General features: G+C 44.6%; 1 protein-coding gene across 4 annotated transcripts in view; it reads right to left on the bottom strand.

Moving 5' to 3' along the window:
• Nucleotides 1-17,884, bottom strand: part of SV2C (synaptic vesicle glycoprotein 2C) — a 206,287-nt gene that overhangs the window by 17,578 nt on the left and 170,825 nt on the right. For all 4 annotated transcript variants that reach the window (XM_023618157.2, XM_070233384.1, XM_070233385.1 and 1 more), the window contains 4 exons: nt 16,283-16,441; nt 13,305-13,438; nt 11,629-11,832; nt 10,996-11,155 (listed from right to left, as the gene is read on the bottom strand). In XM_023618157.2, coding sequence (XP_023473925.1) covers nt 10,996-11,155; nt 11,629-11,832; nt 13,305-13,438; nt 16,283-16,441 — 657 coding nt within the window. The remainder of the gene's footprint in view (nt 1-10,995; nt 11,156-11,628; nt 11,833-13,304; nt 13,439-16,282; nt 16,442-17,884) is intronic.

A 17,884-nucleotide genomic window follows, 5' to 3' on the forward strand; every position in this document is an offset into this window, starting at 1 on the left:
AAATTCTTCATATGTGTGGAGTCATACAGAGATTATCCTTCTCTAACTGGCTTATTTCACTTAACATAATTCCCTCAAGGTCCATCTATGTTGTTGCAAATGGAATGAGTTTGTTCTGTTTTGCAGCTGAGTAGTATTCCATTGTATATATGTACCACATCTTCTTTATCCATTCATCTGTTGATGGACACTTAGGTTGCTTCCATGTCTTGGCTATTGTAAATAACGCTGCAATGAACATTGGGGTGCATAGGACTTTTGGGATTGCTGACTTCAAGCTCTTTGGATAAATACCCAGTAGTGGGACAGCTGGATTGTATGGTAGTTCTATTGTAATTTTTTGAGGAATCTCCATACTGTTTTCCATAGTGGCTGCACCAGTTTGCATTCCCACCAGCAGTGTATAAGGGTTCCTTTTTCTCCACAACCTCTCCAACATTTGTTACTATTAGTTTTAGATATTTTTGTCATTCTAATGGGTGTAAAGTGATATCTTAGTGTAGTTTTGATTTGCATTTCCCTGATGATCAGCGATGATGAGCATCTTTTCATGTGCCTATTGGCCATCCGTATATCTTCTTTGGAGAAATGTCTGTTCATGTCTCCAGCCCATTTTTTGATTGGGTTGTTTGATTTTTTGTTGTTGAATTGTGAGAGTTCTTTATATATTATGGATATTAACCCTTTGTCAGATATGTGACTTGCAAATATTTTTTCCCAGTTAGTGGGTTGTTTTTTTGTTTCAATCCTGTTTTCATTTGCCTTGAAGAAGCTCTTTAGTGTGATGAAGTCTCATTTGTTTATTCTTTCTATTGTTTCCCTTCTCTGAGAAGACATGGAGTCCGAAAAGATCCTTTTAATACGATGTCAAAGAGTGTACTGCCTACGTTTTCTTCTAGAAGCCTTATGGTTTTAGGTCTTACCTTTAGGTCTTTGATCCATTTTGAGTTTATTTTGGTGAATGGTGAAAAAGAATGGTCAATTTTCATTCTTTTACATGTGGCTTTCCAGTTTTCCCAGCACCATTTGTTGAAAAGACTTTCTTTTCTCCATTGTATGCCCTCAGCTCCTTTGTCGAAGATAAGCTGCCCATAGATGTGTGGTTTTATTTCTGGGCTTTCAATTCTGTTCCATTGATCTGTGCACCTGTTTTTGTACCAGTACCATGCTGTTGTGATTACTGTAGCTTCATAGTATGTTTTGAAGTCAGGGATTGTGATGCCTCCCGTTTTGTTCTTTTTTCTCAGGACTGCTTTAGAAATTCGGGGTCTTTTGTTGCCCCATATGAATTTTAGGATTCTTTGTTCTAATTCTGTAAAGAATGTCATTGGGATTCTGATTGGGATGGCGTTGAATCTGTAGATTGCTTTAGGTAGAATGGACATTTTAACTATGTTTATTCTTCCAATCCATGTGCATGGAATGTCTTTCCATCTCCTTATGTCGTCATCCGATTCTCTCAGAAAGGCCTTGTAACCATGTGACTTTCTGTCTTCCCACTTCACTCCACTGACCCCTGCAGAATTGCAAGTCTTCCTCACTCCTTCAAGGTCGTGTGTCAGAATTCCGAGTCCAGGGAGAAGAGCACTGCATGGACCACTCAGCTGCAATCACTGTGGTGGGCCCTTCCCATTGGGAAACTGGCCTTGGCAGGAAGCCCCAGCAGTTTCCGCAGAGTTGGGAGGAAGGCAGAGGATCAAGAGGGAGACGGTGGGCCAGGGTGAGTGCATGAACAGAGTCACCTTCCTCTCCCACAGTTCCCACCGCAGTTAGTTCTGCCACCTTGCCTCTGCCCCTGGGCAGAAGTCAGTCCAGTGAACACTGTTGAGGACCAACTGCAAGCTATTATCATCCTAATGTCCTAACTGTAGAGTTTACAGAGAATTCTAACTTGCAAAGCCCTTCCTCAGCATCAAGCCCCATTTTTGCAGGTCATGACACCTCCTTGTTATCCTGACCACTCGTTTATGGGCTGGCTTTTTGGTCTCTACTCTCTTGGCCTGAGTTTCCAGCCCATTGAACCCTTGTCTCCTGGCCTGGTATCCTAACCCTGCAGCCTATGCCTTCTTATTCCAGGTCTGAGGTAACTCTGGACCTTCTTCCCTTGAAGGATTCACCCCAGACTCGACTCTCTCCTTCTCAGATACGTTATTCCTCTGTGGACCTCTGTTCCTATTTCCTTTGAGTTGAACTACCCCCAGGTCTCTCTAACCTACCGCCTGATCTCTGCATACTGGTACTAGCCCAGTTTCCAGGAGAGTCATGGCACAAGAGTGTGAAATAACAACAGGATGGCTGGTTGTCTTCAAACATGAAGATGCACACACTTCCTAAGGGTCCCTATGGGCCTCCTATCTTTACAGTGTGGCCATTATCTCCTGCTTGCACATTCAGCCCTGCCTGGGGCTCAGAAGTCAATTGAACCCCAAGGGAGTGTCAAGCCCAGGCCTGCCTCAGGATCAGCTGCTGCCTTGATTGCGGGTCTGGCCACTGGGCTTTTGCCTTGATGCCCGTGAGCAGGCCCCCATCTTTACCCAGGGCCAGCAATGTAGTTGCTGTGTAACCTCCAATACTAGTAGTAAATTTCCCTCATCTTTCTGATCCATCAGCAGCATCTATTACAGCTGATGACTCCCTCCTCCTTGAACTCCTTTCTCCCCTTGGCTTCCAGGACCTAACGCCTGATCTTCTTTAGCTCACTGGATGCTCCTTCTCAATCTGCTCTCCTGGGTTCTCCTCATCAACTTGACCTCTGAATTTTCAAGTATCTCAGGAGTGAGTCCTCAGAACACCCCTCTTACCTACACTTTGTCTTTTGGTGGTCTCATCCACCATCATGACTTTAAATTACATCTATATACGGTCATGCGTCACATAATGCAGTTTTGATCAATGATGGACCACATATACGACAGTGGTCCCATAAGATTAGTACCGTTCAGCATAGGTGTGTATTAGCTATACCATCTAGGTTTGTCTAAGTACACTCTTTGATGTTTGCACAACCAAATTGCCTAATGACGCATTTCTCAGAATGTATCCCCCGCACCTAGATCTCGCCTCTGAACTCTGGTATCACACATGCCTACTTGGCATCTCCACTTGGAGATTTAATAGCATCTCAAACTTGAACAAAACTAAGCTCTCAACTCCTCCTTAACTTCCTCCTCCCACAATCTTCCCCATTTCAGCAAAGGCAGTTCCAGCCATTCAGTGCCTCTGGTCCAAAACCTTGAAGTCATTTGAATATCCTTTCCCCCCTCACACCTCACATCCAATCTTTCAACAATGCCTGTTGGTGTTCAACATATTTTCAGAATCGAACAAATTCTCACCATGTCCACTGGCACCATTATATCTTGCCACAATTATTTCAGTGGACTCTTAATTGGTCTCCCTGATTCCACCTCAGATCTTCTATAAAAGATTTTAAACACAAAAGCCAGTTCTCCTTTTACACGTAAATCAGATCACGTCATCCTCTGCCCCAAACACTCCAATAGATTTTCATGTCACTCAGCATGAAGACCAAAGTCCTTTCGGTGTCCACTCTGACCCTATCACCTCTTACGTCTACCTGCTTATGCTGCTCCAGTCTGACAGGCTTCTTTCCCCTCCTTCAACTGGCCTCCTGCACTCAAACCTCAGGCTCTTTGCACTTGCTGTTGCCTCTGCTATGAATGTTCTCTTCCCAAGTATCTTCCTGGGTCTTTGCTCAAATGTCACCTTTGCAGGTGCACATTCTTAGACAATCCTATTAAAAATGACAACTCCCCTGGCCCCAGTACTCTCTATGCCCCCATGTACCTTTATTTTTCTGTAGCACTTAGCACCATCTGATACATTATAGCTACTTTACTTATCTAATTGTTACTGACTGTCTTCTCCAAACTAGAATGCAAGCTGCATCAAGCCAGGGCTTTCTGTTCTGTTCACCGCTGTATCCCAGGGACCAGAACAGTTCCTGCCACATGATACATAGTCCAGAATCACTTGTTTAATGCATTAGATAATGAATGCTCTATTTCCACCTCAGGTGTCTTTCTGCATCCAAACGTAAATATTCAAATGCCTATCAGACTATGCCAGTTAACATGAAAACCCAACATGTCCAAAATGGAGCTCATTATCTCCCCAACCCCAGCCCAAACCTACTCCTTTTCCTGTGTCCCAGTCTCAAAACTGCCATCGCCATCCACTCAATTACACAAGTAGAAACTGGGATCACCTTTGATGATCTCTTTCCTCGCCCCAACATCTAATCAAGCACCCAGTTTTGCTTATTCTCTAAATATCTGTGAACATGTTGAATCTTCCTGCCTATATTTTCTAGTCCACATCACCATCTTCAGTGTCCTAACTAGTCTCCTTGCCTCCTTTCTGGCCACTGAGTGAGTTCTCTAGCCCATGACCTTGTCACTTCTCCCTAAAACATCTCAAAGGCTCCCCACAGCCATAGACTAATGCAATTCACAAGATCCTTCGTGATCTGTTCCTTGCTTAATTCTGGCAACTCTTTTGCTTCCAGAGCTTTCCAGGTGGTACTTCCTCTGATTGAAATACTCTTTCTCTGTCTCTCTGCCTGGCTATCATCTACTATTCTTCAGGTCTCAGCTCAGATGTCACTTCTTCCAAGAAGCCCTCTCTTCTGCTTTCAGAACCATGGACTTCCTTCCCAATAACCCTGACCACAACATGTTGCACTTGATGTTCACTGTCCTTAAGCTCTGTGACAAATGGCTTATTCATGGTTGTATCACAGGCACTCAAAAAAAGTTGAGTAAATAAATGAACAATATTAAAATTCAAATCGAGATAGAGTAGACAGACTTTCTTATTCTTCCCACTAAGTAGAGCTAAAAATTCTGAACATTATGAAACAAATATAAGGAGACTCTGAAAGACAGAGAAAAAAGGCAGAGCAGCTAGGGATCATGGGAATGGTGAGCTCCCTGTGTTTTCTTATAGATCTCAGACTTGGACCTGAAGAAGCTGGCAATGTGGAAACAGGAACAGGTACGGATTTTTTAAAGCCCCAACAAAAGCTTGCTCTCTGTAGCCAAAGGACCAGGATAGGGGCAGCGTAGCAAGACAGAAAATGTTTAGACAATAATGTCTCTCCTCCAAACACCAGAAAAAACTAGAGTCCAACTGCCAGCTGCACCAGTAAAGGCCAAGTGGAGAGCCTAGACTTCCACCCTCACGAAACTGTAAAGAGGGGCCTCAGCATCACCCTTGGGGTGGTGTCAGGGAAGGCTGAGTAGGGAGGTGGGACTTGCATCCTGGCTGGCCAGTAATGAGCTCTCCTGCATGGTATCTGTGATCATGAGGGGAGCCTGGACTCCCACCCCTGCCCAGCAGTAACAAGGATATCCCCTCTCAGGTGTCAATGGAGGCCCAGTGGGGAAGTGGACATCTACCTCCACCTGGCAATAACAAGGCAATGCACCCCCTTCTCCTCCCAGAGAGGAGTCTAGGAAAGCCAACCAAAACTAAAGGTTTAAATGAGATCCAAAGCCTCATAACATAAGAAGAAAATGACTGCTTTCAAACGAATATCACTCATATGAAGATCTCAAACAGAACGAGAAAAGACAATTAATAGATGCCAACACTGAGAAAACAGAGATGTTAGCATTATCTGACAAAGATTTAAGTAGTAGTCATGATGATAACGTTCCAATGAGCAATTATGAATGCATTTGAAACATATGAAATATAGAAAGCATCATGAAAAAACAGAAGGCCTCAGTAAAGAAATAGAAAACATAAAGAAGAACCAAATAGAAATTTTAGAACTGGAAAATACAACAACCAAAATAAAAAGTTCAGTGATTGGGCTCAACAGCAGAAAGGAGGAGTCAGTGGAAGGAATCAGTGAATTGGAAGACAGAAGATAGAAATTCTCCAGTCTGAAAAACATAGAGCTGATAGACTGAGAACAAATTAACAGAGCATCAGGGACCTGTGGGACTGTAACAAAAGATCTAATACTTACGTGACTGGAGTTCACGCAGGAGAAAAGTATTCAAATAAATAATGGCTGAAAACCTCCCCAATTTAGCAAGAGACATAAACCTACAGATTCAAGAAGCCAACGAGTCCAAAAATATGATAATCCAAAGAAATCCACACCAAGAAATCCTCTGAAAGCAGCTAGGGAAAAACATTGAGATTGCTAGATTCGCTTCTAAAAAATGTTGTACCTGTTTTTAGAATTCCCACAACAGTCTCTGAGCAGTAATTCCATCCTCACCCACTGCACTTACCACTGAATTCTATCAATCTTTAAAATCTTGACTTTTCTGCATAATAACAGAAAACTACATATTATCATTGCTTTAATTTGAAGGGCTCCTAGAGAGCTTCTGGGGGCTGGTTTCCACAAAAACCAGCCACATCATTACAGGGTTGGGACTTTCAGTGACCACCCCCCCACCTCTGCGGAGGGGACAGGAGGAGACTGAGTTCAATCACCAATGGCCAATGATTTAATCAATCACGCACATGTAATGAAACCTCCATAGATCTAGAGAGCTTCCGGACTGGTGAATCCATCCACATGCTGAGGGTGGTGCACCCTCACTCCATGGGGACAGAGGCTCCTGTACTCAGGACTCTTCCAGACCATGCCCTAGGTACTTCTTCATCTGGCCTGTTCATTTATATCTTTTATAAGAAACTGTAATAGTAAGTGTAGCATTTTCCTGCATTCTACGAGTCATTCTTGTAAATTATCAAACCTGTTGGGGGGCTGTGGGAATTCCTGAATTTGCAGCTGGCTGCCAGAAGTGTGAGTAGCCTGGGCACCCCATTTGCAGTTGGCATCTAAAGCAGGGGCAGTCTTGTGGGACTAGGCCATCTAACTTGTGGGATCTGATGCTAACTCCAGGTAGATAGCATCAGAATTGGAGAATTGATTGGTGAATTGATTGGAGAATTGAAAAGACACCACATATTTGGTGTCAGAGAATATCACAGAATACACTACAAATCTTCCCTAAGCTTCCATTCCAAGGAACTGATTCCCCCACCTCTCCATAAACAAGTTGCACCTTACAAGGACCCCACTAAAATAATCCATGGGGATGTACTCCCAGCCCAGAGTTCTCACAACGAGTCTTCGAAGTAGGTAAAGCTGCTTCTTAGGGTCCTTCTGCTCCTTTCTGTGCCCCTCAAACGATCACGTGCCAGTCACTGACCATGATCTTTCTAAACTGGAGGAAATGCTGAAATGTCACTGGGCACCTGTTTAAGACTCTAGCATCGTTATGTTATGCTTAATCTTTGACGCCGAGGGTTTGAGGATAGAAGAATGGTAGTGACATTCACACAATGGAAAAGTGTGCTCTAAGAAACATATTTGGTCTTTGTCCCTGGTTCCCAGCACAGAGCTCCTAAAACCTGAGTGATAGGAATGTGTTGAGGTATTCAGAAGGAGCCCCTTTCAGTCACACCTGAGTTTATGTTACTGAGGCGACTTGAGCAGAGCCCCTAGATAGCCTCAGGCTGAGGCTGGTCACTTGAAACAGCAAGTGATAGAGAATTGGAAGCAGGAAGCGCTGGGTAGGGCTGGAGATTAAGCTCTATAAAAACTCTCAAACAACAAGATTCCATGAGCTCCAGGTTGGTGAACATGCAGAAGTGTCGGGAGGGCACTATACCATACCATACCCAGCCCTGTGCTTCTCTTCTCTTCCATCTGGCTGTTCCTGAGTTGCATCCTTTTATAATAAGTTGGTAAACATAAGTAAATGTTTCCCTGAGTTCTGTGCACTGTTCTAGCAAATTGTTGAACCCAAGGAGGGAGTCAGGGGAACTCCAGTTCATAGCTGGTTGGTCAGAAGTACAGGTGAGAACTGACTTGCGTTTGGCATCTGAAGTGGGGGCAGTCTTGTGGACTGAGTCCTTCCCCTGCGGGATGTGATGCCATCTCCAGGGAGACAGTGTCAGAATTGAGCTAAACTGTTGTGTCTGCTGTGAATTAGAGAATTCTTTGGCACGGCAAAATCCCGCACATTTGGCGGCCAGAAGTGAAGTGTCGAGAGCAGAGGGAGAAAACAGAGCTTTCCCTTACAAAAAGTGTTTATGGTTGTAGTTTTGCTTCATATTTTAGGCACAGAAAAGTGCTGCTCAATGAGTAAGTACATGTAACTTTAATTTCAAAATTTCCTGCCTCTTTATGAAACGATTTAGGGTAGCTTATAAAAGACACAAAATTAATAAAATAGGAATGACAGGGGGCAGATGAGGAGGAGGAGGAGTGGAGCAGTAACCTGGACCGTGCGGGTTTGGCACAGACATAGGCCCTCCGCCTCTGGACTGCACAACAGAGAAGGAACAGGGAAGGGTGACCCGTTCTCATCGGAGAAATGGAGGGACAGAGCAGCTCCTCGGGGGGCCCTGGCACTCCCCGCACACTCGGTGGTGGACTCTGCAGACGGGGAAAGGGGCGCCATAATGGGCAGTGTCCCGTCCTCACTGGTGTTTCTACAGTGAACGCAAACGTAACCCCCAGTAAAAGTCAAAGGTGTGACATTAAAGGTAAAATCCATAATGTGGTTGACAAGGGTGGCTTTCCAGTGTCATAACTCTCATGGTGCTTGGACTATACTCAAATGATGTTCCCCAAAGATAATCAGTGGACTGGGATCTTGATAAGAGCGGGCTGCTAAATGACTCAGGAGGCCACGTTTTAGCTTGAGGCCTGGAATCAGAGTGTCCTCTTCTGATCATTAAGGACAGATTCTAGAAACTGGGCAGGGAGCTGGCAGTGCTGAAATTCAATCATGAAAAGTCACAGCCTCTAACCAGAATTCTTGTCAACACGTATTCTGGTCTGCCTCCATGGGGAGAAGAGGCGGTGGGGCCCCTGCCCACGAAACAGCTGGGGATTTCCTCCGACAGCTGAGCCAGAGGGCAGCGGAGACTTCCTCAGTGACCCAGAGGAACACGGCAGAGATGGAGGAGAAGGCCTGAGCCTGGAACAGAGTGGGGTACTCGCTAATTCACCAGGGCCCTGGCAACGCTGCTCCGGACGACACGTCCTCTCTCCATGACAGAAGGAAGTGACCTCCTGCACGTTGTCCGAAGACGTCTGCTTATGCACTTGAGAACGTCGCCAGCAACAGCGTGGCTGCAGTGGGAACGCATCTCGTGGACCTCCGGGTCATGGCCCCGCGCTGCACCTGAAATTCATTACCGTGTTTTGCTGCCCCGGTAACTGAACGTGGCAGGAATACTACGGCAGCCTGGTTCCCGGGACAGGCAGGACTCCTCTGAAGCTGACACTGTCAGCCCCCACCAGCCTTGCCAAACCTCCTTAGACTGCTGGTGGGCTGGGGCCCTTCTGCCCCTTCATGGGGCTCAGGCTCGGCTTGCGCTGGCTCTCCAGACTCCACCTCCCTCTCGTCTTCTCTCATGCAGACACCTCCTCTGATAAAACCTGGGCGTGTTTAATCCCATCTGGTCCTCTGCCTCTCAGAAGACCTGAGCCAACACAAACAGCTGCTCCTGTGTTTCTCTTAGTTGATGTTTAACTTTCCCGACAACAGAAACAGCGGGTCCATGTTTCTCAGAGGACGGACCTGCACAATTTGTGCTGTGTTTTGTGTTGTTTTTAAGCCAGGTTTTTCCATAGGAGAATACTCCTCCTTCCATTCCTTATGGCAGAGGGATAAGTAGCCGATTCATCTAAAATTGCATCAAACTCTCAAATGTCAAACAAAAAGGTAGCAGCCTGTGACATAGCCTTGCTTTAACACGAGAGGTTTATCTTAAATGTAGAGTTTAATCCACATCTGGGTGCTGTTTACAGAAGAGGTTGAGGAAAGGAAGCTCAATGAAAGCTGCAGAGTCTTAATCTTGCTTTGGGGAGCACCCTCATCCCAAGGCCCGTGGCATCCACCCTAGGAGCTTGCCCACAAAAGAGAACTAATGCTTGTTGAACGAATGAAAGAGATTCTGTACATGGGGTGTCTGGTTCCTTTCAGTGCCTAAGTGTTCAACAGGAGGTTACTGAGGTCTGGATTAGAACGTTCGATAGCAGGCGTCCATAAGAGTTTCAGACGTTCTGCAGACAGATGGATACGGGAGAACCGACAGACTCCTGTAAGCTCACTAAGAGATGTTCGTGAAGAAGAAACAGAAGTTAGAGCGTCTGGATAGGCAGAGAAGGTTCTCCACTGGGGCCAATAAGCAAGAGGAGAGACGCAGGATCAGTCGAAAATGGATGTCCCCAAAGTCGCTGCCCAGTCCTAGAAAAAAACCCTCCTCCATTCAAATTGCAGAGAACACTGAGCCCATCCTCATCGGAGGGCTTCCATGGAGACAGAGCACACGCAAAACAAAAGAGGGCAAGACCATTCGTCTTCACTCAGGGCTTCTATTCTTTTAATGATCCAGCTGCTGAAGCTCCACCCCAAAACCCTACATTCCAGCCCTTTCTCTGATATATGGTGCAAAGTCTCTTGTGTCTCCATTTTGGGACCAGATGCATAATTTTCGTCTAGTAGAAATCTTTTTTAGGTACCTGGAGAAGTTTTGGGCTTTCCTCCAACAGACCAGGAAGGTCAAGAGGTAGGTTCTGGAGACCTCTTCGTGGTTGCTGAATGCAGAGCTCATGCAGATGCTTGCAAACGTAAGGTAAGGAGCTTCTCAGGGCTGGTCAGTGGCTCAAAGTGAGAGCCAAGGGAGGCTGTTAAACCCACCCCTCACAGCCTCGTTACAGCTTCCTCATGTTGTTACCCAACATATTAAGCCATGGACACAATTAGATTCCTTCATTGGTTCAGTGCCCTATTCACTCCTGCTAGCAAGTATATTCCCCTACATTTTCTTTTTAAAATATATGAGTGGAACCTACAACTTCATAAACCAGATATTTTTTGGATTTTTACTTTCTTGGGGAAATGATAGTTTGGCTTATTTTCTGTAACTTCTCAGTGGTGTTACGGGGCTCAGAGCTCCTATTCCTGGGGGCCCATTTCAACATACCTCCGGTCCGTGGGGTACAGTTCCACTGTGACCACATCAAGAGAGTTCCAGGCTGAGATGGTCAAGCCGTTGTACAGACACAGCATGCCTATCATCATGGATTCGCTGGTGCCGAACCAAAGGAAGAAACAGCTGATCCCAGAAAGTACCATAGAGCCACCTGCCAACGAAGCCAACAAAGGCTGCAATGATTCCCGCCATCCTGGCAGAGCAAGCAGCCTAGCATCTTTGAGATCTCCCAGCAAACCCCAGTCTCAAGGGAAAGCTGCAGCCTGGGCTCCGTAAAGCTCAGGGACAGGTGTGCTCACCTATTTGAAGGTTGTCTCTCTGACTGCCTTCTGAACACAGCAAGCATGACATGCATATCATTAATTATTCAGCTACTTAAGTGGGAAAATATCCATTAGTCGCACATAATTAGTTTTTCAGTCTGCTCACTCATGGAAGCTGCTCAAATGAAATGCAATTAGACATAATTTTCACTAAAATTTAGTCCTAGTGAAAGGTCTTAAGGGATTTCTCCTCATCTCCAGGGGATGCAAATCCCTAAGGGGGCAGGGAGTACAGTGGGAAACAGGCTCCCTCTAGACTGCAGGGGCAGCTCTTTTTTTTTACGTGGAAGCAGGCACATACCTAGCATTGTTAAGCGCCCAATTCTGTCCATCAGGAGAGCAGACACGATGTTCCCTGGCAACACCGCCAGTGTCCCCAGGAAGTTGACAAAATAAATCCAGTAGGCACTATAGTCATCATCAAAGGTAATCTGGCATCCCGTCTTGTTGCGAAAAAATGAGCAGTTGTGAAATTTGCTATCAATGAATTTATATGGCTCAAAATCTGTGGACACAAAGAAGGACAATTCGTCAAGCTCTTCACAGTTGTGCACTAGTGTAAGAAAGCGTGCCCAGAATTCAGAGAAGCATCATGGTATCATAGACTCCTTCAGGGCTTCAGGGCCTGGCCAAAGCACGGGGTCTGGTCCAGGACCTCATGTTACAAAGAAGCTGAATGAAGGCACACCTTTGTCAAATAAAGGAATAAACTAGAGAGCCCAGTTATCTTCTGATTTCTTACAGTTGGCCATTGCTCATCATATTACTTGCTTACTCCTTTACGATGCTACTTTGTTCTAATTATCATGTTACATAAGGACCACCATTATAATATTAATAGCTTCCACACTACAATTCCAAAATGTGCATGAATCAGTCTTATTATTGCCATTTTATGGGACTCTGAGGCACAGAGAAGGAACAGGACTTTCCTTAGGTCCTTGAGACTGAAACTGTAAGTTAAGGTCTAAGTGGAGGAACCTGCAGAGGAACAAGAGTCAGTCTCACTGGAAGGTCACCAGCATTCACTGCTGCTATTTCTCTTGAACTTGGATCTAATTCAAGAAAGGCCTGCAGACGATGACGGGTTCTGCTAAAAGGCAGTGAGAATCAAAACTGTTATTGTCAAGATCCGCCTCAAGAGTTGGTCTTCTGAGGCTGAATAGGTTAGAAGTCAGTGATAGTACCATTTGAAAAAACCCGAAGACGCCGGGCTCCATTCTCATCTGAAGCTGAGCCGAGTGGGCTCCTGTCTGAGCACCAACATGGCCGGGCTGGCATCAGGATAGGCTGATACTCCTATGAGTGTCAGGCTGTTATTCTGGACTCACAGGACAGACAGACCAACGTGTGGGGGTGGGGAAGCGGGGGGCTTTGCAATCAGATAAACCTGGTTCAAATATCCGCTGTTACTAGTTCTATGAATGTGGCCAAATTGCTTACTTTTCCAAGCCCCAGCTCTTGTGAAAACTCAACGAGATAATGAATGTCTACTGACCTAGAGTCGGAACCAGCTTACAGAAGGTGTTCAATGTTTGTTTCCCTTCCTTTTTTTCCCTGGTGAGTTTTCCAGACTCCACTAAATGGGCTGGACGGAAAACCTGTATCTGACTGAGCCTGGCCACATGTTGTCCATCTCGGGTAACTGGTTCAGGCATGCTCACTTAAGCAAACACCAGATTTTGAAACCAGGATTATCAAAATAAACAAACTATAGGCTAATTCTTTGCTTTAAAAATTATTCACCAAAGGATTTTTTTTTCAACTTTGAACTTCAGCAAGTTCCATTTGCAGTAAACCTGACAAAGATAAATAATACAAGTTTCACTTTGATCCACCCTGATTGAGGACTCCATTCACGTACGCTCCATCTGCACTCCCCACAAGCCTCTGCCCACACCATCACATGGGGTCACGGTTCTGCCAAGAACTGGGTCTTTGGAAGAGATCCCTGGCAGGGCTACATAGCACACCTACCTGTGTTGTCAAAGACAGTATCAATAAACGTGCAGTTCTTGAAGTAGGTGTTAACTGAAGTCACATCCTCAAAGGTGCAGGACTTAAAAACCGAATCTTTGAAAGTTATAGATTTGAACTTGATTCCTAGGAATCTGTCCAACACACAAAAAATTCGTATCAATGACTGTGTCCATCAGGGTTCAAAGCTAAGTCAAACAGGTTTAGAGATGTGATGCCCCACTATGGACTCTCTTAGTTATGAAGGACATTGGCTCCTGGGTTTTCTAAGCTCTTAGCTTTTCCTCATTGCTTTTGGCTCTCTCATTGCTCACCAATATTATTTTACACAGAAGGAGAGGTGGCATTCGAGATAACTTCATTCAGCTTTTTGCAATGTCGGTCAAAGCCTTTGTGGGGTGTGCAATTGGAGGGAGAGAGTTTGGAGACACTGTGGCTATCGACTCTTTACTTTCCAATCCTATCCTCTTGTTCCTTCACATACACCTTTATTTGAAAATTCTCTACCTGGGCTTAACAGCTCTAACTTGAGGACGTGCTCCCATGCTCACTTTTCATGAAAGTCTGTTTCCTAAGCTGAAAACCCAAGGCTTCTTCATTCCAGTACAGGGACTTGCAATTACGCTGAAGAGAGGATGTGAGAATTCTGCTTCATTTATGTGGGGAACGATTGACTCAGGGGCCAAGAAAACTCACAGGTCATACTCATTTCCAAGAACGTTTTTCTTCTTACAGCCTACAGGTATTCCTTGAACCAAGCAGAAGGATGAGGGCTCTGCTAATTTTTGGAAACGTGCAGAATGGTGAAACCTGCTCAGACACATTTTTGGGTGCTGCAGGGGGGTTCTAGGTGGTGAAGATGACAACAGTCACAATGATCCCAATGTCTTAGAGGAGTCTGCGATTCAGATCTGTCCGTGTTGATAGGGACTCCCAGGAGACAGGGGTAAATATTCATCAACGTGTCTCGGTAATTTATTAAGAGACTATGAATGTGTACTTAGCCAGTCACTGAGAGGAAAATGCTTGTTCGACTGAGGAAGAAGTTATTATAGCAAATACCACTCTAATTAGGGGCAGAAAGGGACTGATCTCCCAGGTGAGTGAGCTGGCTGACTTAAAAGCAATGCCCTGTTGAGTACGTGCAAAATCGTTCTTGCCCTAACACCTGACAGCATTTGTCAGTTCCAAGCACACTGTGGCCTAACAGACCAACCACCTTAAAAAATCATCTTATTTCAACCCCTACTCCTGGCCAAGAGTAGAAGCATCTGTAAATTTACCCACCAAAGGAGGGTAAATAATGGCACATTTTAAGAAGATTATCAATTTTCTGAAATGGACCTGAATTTAGAAAGGGGAAACTATTTTATTTTTTTTTAATGGATAATATATACACAGAATACATATGGTATAAAATTCAAAACGTGGAAAAGGAAAAAACAAGTCTCTTTCCACCATCCTAAAGCCATCCAGCTCTTTTGCCCAGAGATGACCACTGCTGTCAGTTTCTCATGTGCTCTTTCCAGAGCATTCTGGATCTAGGTTCTAGAGACACACTATTCTACACTTCACTATCTCCTGATAATAGCCCGCCTCTGAGGTTATTCCATATCAGCACACAAAGAGTTGCCATTTTATGATGTGGAATAGGAAAGCTATTTGTAAAAAATGAGTTAGCTACTGGTATTGCAAATTTCCCCGGAAGACAAAAAAAAAAATTCTATCACCTTCTAAACTGAAAGTACATGTTTTACAAGGATTTTAATACTATTAAAATTATTAATCATTATATTGCTAATGTAAAAAATTTCTCGGGGCCGGCCCAGTGGTGCAGCAGCTAAGTGTGTACATTCTGCTTCGGCAGCCTGGGGTTCGCCAGTTCAGATCCTGGGTGCGGACATGGCACGGCTTGGCAAGCCATGCTGTGGTAGGCAGCCCACATAGAAAGTAGAGGAAGATGGGCACAGATGTTAGCTCAGGTCCAGTCTTCCTCAGCAAAAAGAGGAGGATTGGCAGCAAATGTTAGCTCAGGGCTAATCTTCCTCAAAAACAAAAAAATTCCTTAATGATGGCTGGCTGAATATCCAGCTTAGAACTTTAACCAATATTATTAAAAACATGACTGTCAGAGACACAAACATACATTAGAAATTTCTAATGGAGTAACAATACTTTTTTAAATAAATGAGGTAAATTTTTAGCCTAGAGTTACAGAGCACTTGACTTGACCATTTCTGTGGAAAGCAAGCACAGATTCGAGTCAGTATTTTCTGTGGGAGAGCGAAGGGGACCCTGTGTGGCCTGGATAAGGACTGGCGCCCAAGTCAACTGCAATTCAAACAATGATCTCCTGGTTGGTGACCCTCCTTTTCATTACACAAATCATAAGCATCCCACAGAACTCTTTTTCATCTTTCAAACTGGTTTTTTCCCTGGGAAACTTTGTTGAATTATTTTAGATTTTTACTTTTATCACTTCTGAAATTGGGACAGTTTCCTAGGAATGATGTAAGCTTCAGGAACTGATATCAGCAATTACTCACTCAGACAACAAGCAATGGATAGAAACAACCCCTTGTCTATCCGTTTCTCTTTCTAAAAGAATGAACCAGAACCACCTGCCTGAGCCAGTTTTCTCTCCTCGTCAAGAGGCATTCCAGATTCCACACTCAAAAAAGGCCTTTGCTAACTTATTCCATATTTTCAAAGCCCTTAACTTTGGGGGCTCATTCCTGCTCTCTAATTGAAATTCTTCCTGATACGATTTAACTCCAATTCTTGATTCTGCTTCAGGGAGAAGGAAAGAATTCTGAAAAGTAGTCCCCTTTTTCAGGAACAGAAGACAGGCATCAAATTATACCTTAGATTTCTTCTCTGAACCAAAAAACGCTATAACCCATCTTATTCTCACATACTCTTTATTCCTCTGTAACTGACTTTCATAGCAAATTTAAGTTATTTCAAGGTTTCTGGACCTGCCATTGTCGTATTCCATTCCAGTATGAATCTGATTTTGCATGGTAAAGTTAATCGTAAAATTTGCATATCTCTCTCTTGGCACATCTCTCATTGGCAAGGAGACTGCCTGCAGGTGTTTGATGACATCAGGGAACCAAACAGACAATCCATAGTACCTGCAAAGACAAAGAAACGTGAGTCTGTAAAGGTGCAAGCGCACCAGCAGCAACGCGCGGCTCCCTGCCCCTCTCAGAGCTGGCAGTTCTGGAGAAGGACTTCTGGTCCTGACTGGCCCCCTGTAACACGATGAAGCATCAGACAGCCATCGGCACTGCCCCCTCACCCGACGGTTAAATTTGTAAAGATCAAGCTAGATGGATGGTCTGGGGTTACCTGCAGAGCCAGGTATGTAATTCCTGATGCTTCCTGTGGGAAGGGACATCCCTAAGAATCCCATCCTAGGCCAACACATGGCACCTGGCCCCAACGTTTTTCTTATCGCCCAGGCTGCACGGGGGAACCCCGTCTCCTGGTCTGCTGGTACAAACCCCGGGGTGGAAAAACCGTGGGGGCCCTTAAAGAACGACCTCTTTACTAATGGAGACTCCTTCTGGATTCCCACACTCCCCCGATACTGCTAGCCTGGGGGTACAGCCTCATTTCTCAAAGTGGCTCAAGGTTGGGAAAAGGGCCCTTAGGTTATTATCTGAAAATCCAGGTCATTTCCACTTTTGCCTCTTGACCTCTAATGAGTTATTGTGACAGGTGTCAGCTCAGTCACTCTCCTGTGCTCTCTAGGACAGCGGCCACCAACCACAGTGGCTCCTGAGCAGCTGAAAGGTGGCTAGTCTGAAGGAGATGTGCAATAAGTATAAAATACCAAATCTGAAGACTTACGAAAAAAAGAATGAAAAATTAAGTCAATAGAAATTAACCATTTTATACTGATTATATGTTGAAATAATATCTTGGACATAATGAGTAAAATAAAATATATTATTAAAATTAATTTCACCTGTTTCCTTTTACTTTTCTTTTTTAGTGTGGCTGCCAGAAAACTTAAAATGACACATGTGAGGGCCAGTCTGGTGGTGCAGTGGTTAAGTCTGCGCACTCCACTTCAGAGGCCTGAGGTTTGCCAGTTCAGATTCCAGGCACAGACCTACATACACACTGCTTATCAAGCCATGTTGTGGCAGGCATCCCACATACAAAGTAGAGGAAGGTAGGCATGGATGTTAGCTCAAGGCCAATCTTCCTTAGCAAAAAAGGAGGAGGATTGGTAATGGATGTTCCTCAGGGCTAATCTTCCTCGGAAAAAAAACCCCAAAAAGCAAAAAAAATAACATCCTTCTTTAGTGGCTGGCCCAGTGGCGTAGTGGTTAAGTTTGCATGCTCCACTTCGGCCGCCCGGGGTTTGCAGGTTTGGATCCTGGGGGTGAACCTAGCGCTGCTCATCAAGCCATGCTGTGGTAGTCTCCCACATAAAATAGAGGAATCTTGGTACAGATGTTAGCTCAGTGACAATCTTCCTCAAGCAAAAAGAGGAAGAATGGCAACAGATGTTAGCTCAGAGCCAATATTCCTCACAAAAAAATTTTTAAAAAATGACATGTGGC

The sequence above is a fragment of the Equus caballus genome, chromosome 14 (assembly GCF_041296265.1).
Source record: "Equus caballus isolate H_3958 breed thoroughbred chromosome 14, TB-T2T, whole genome shotgun sequence".
Classification (NCBI taxonomy): Eukaryota; Metazoa; Chordata; class Mammalia; order Perissodactyla; family Equidae; genus Equus; species Equus caballus.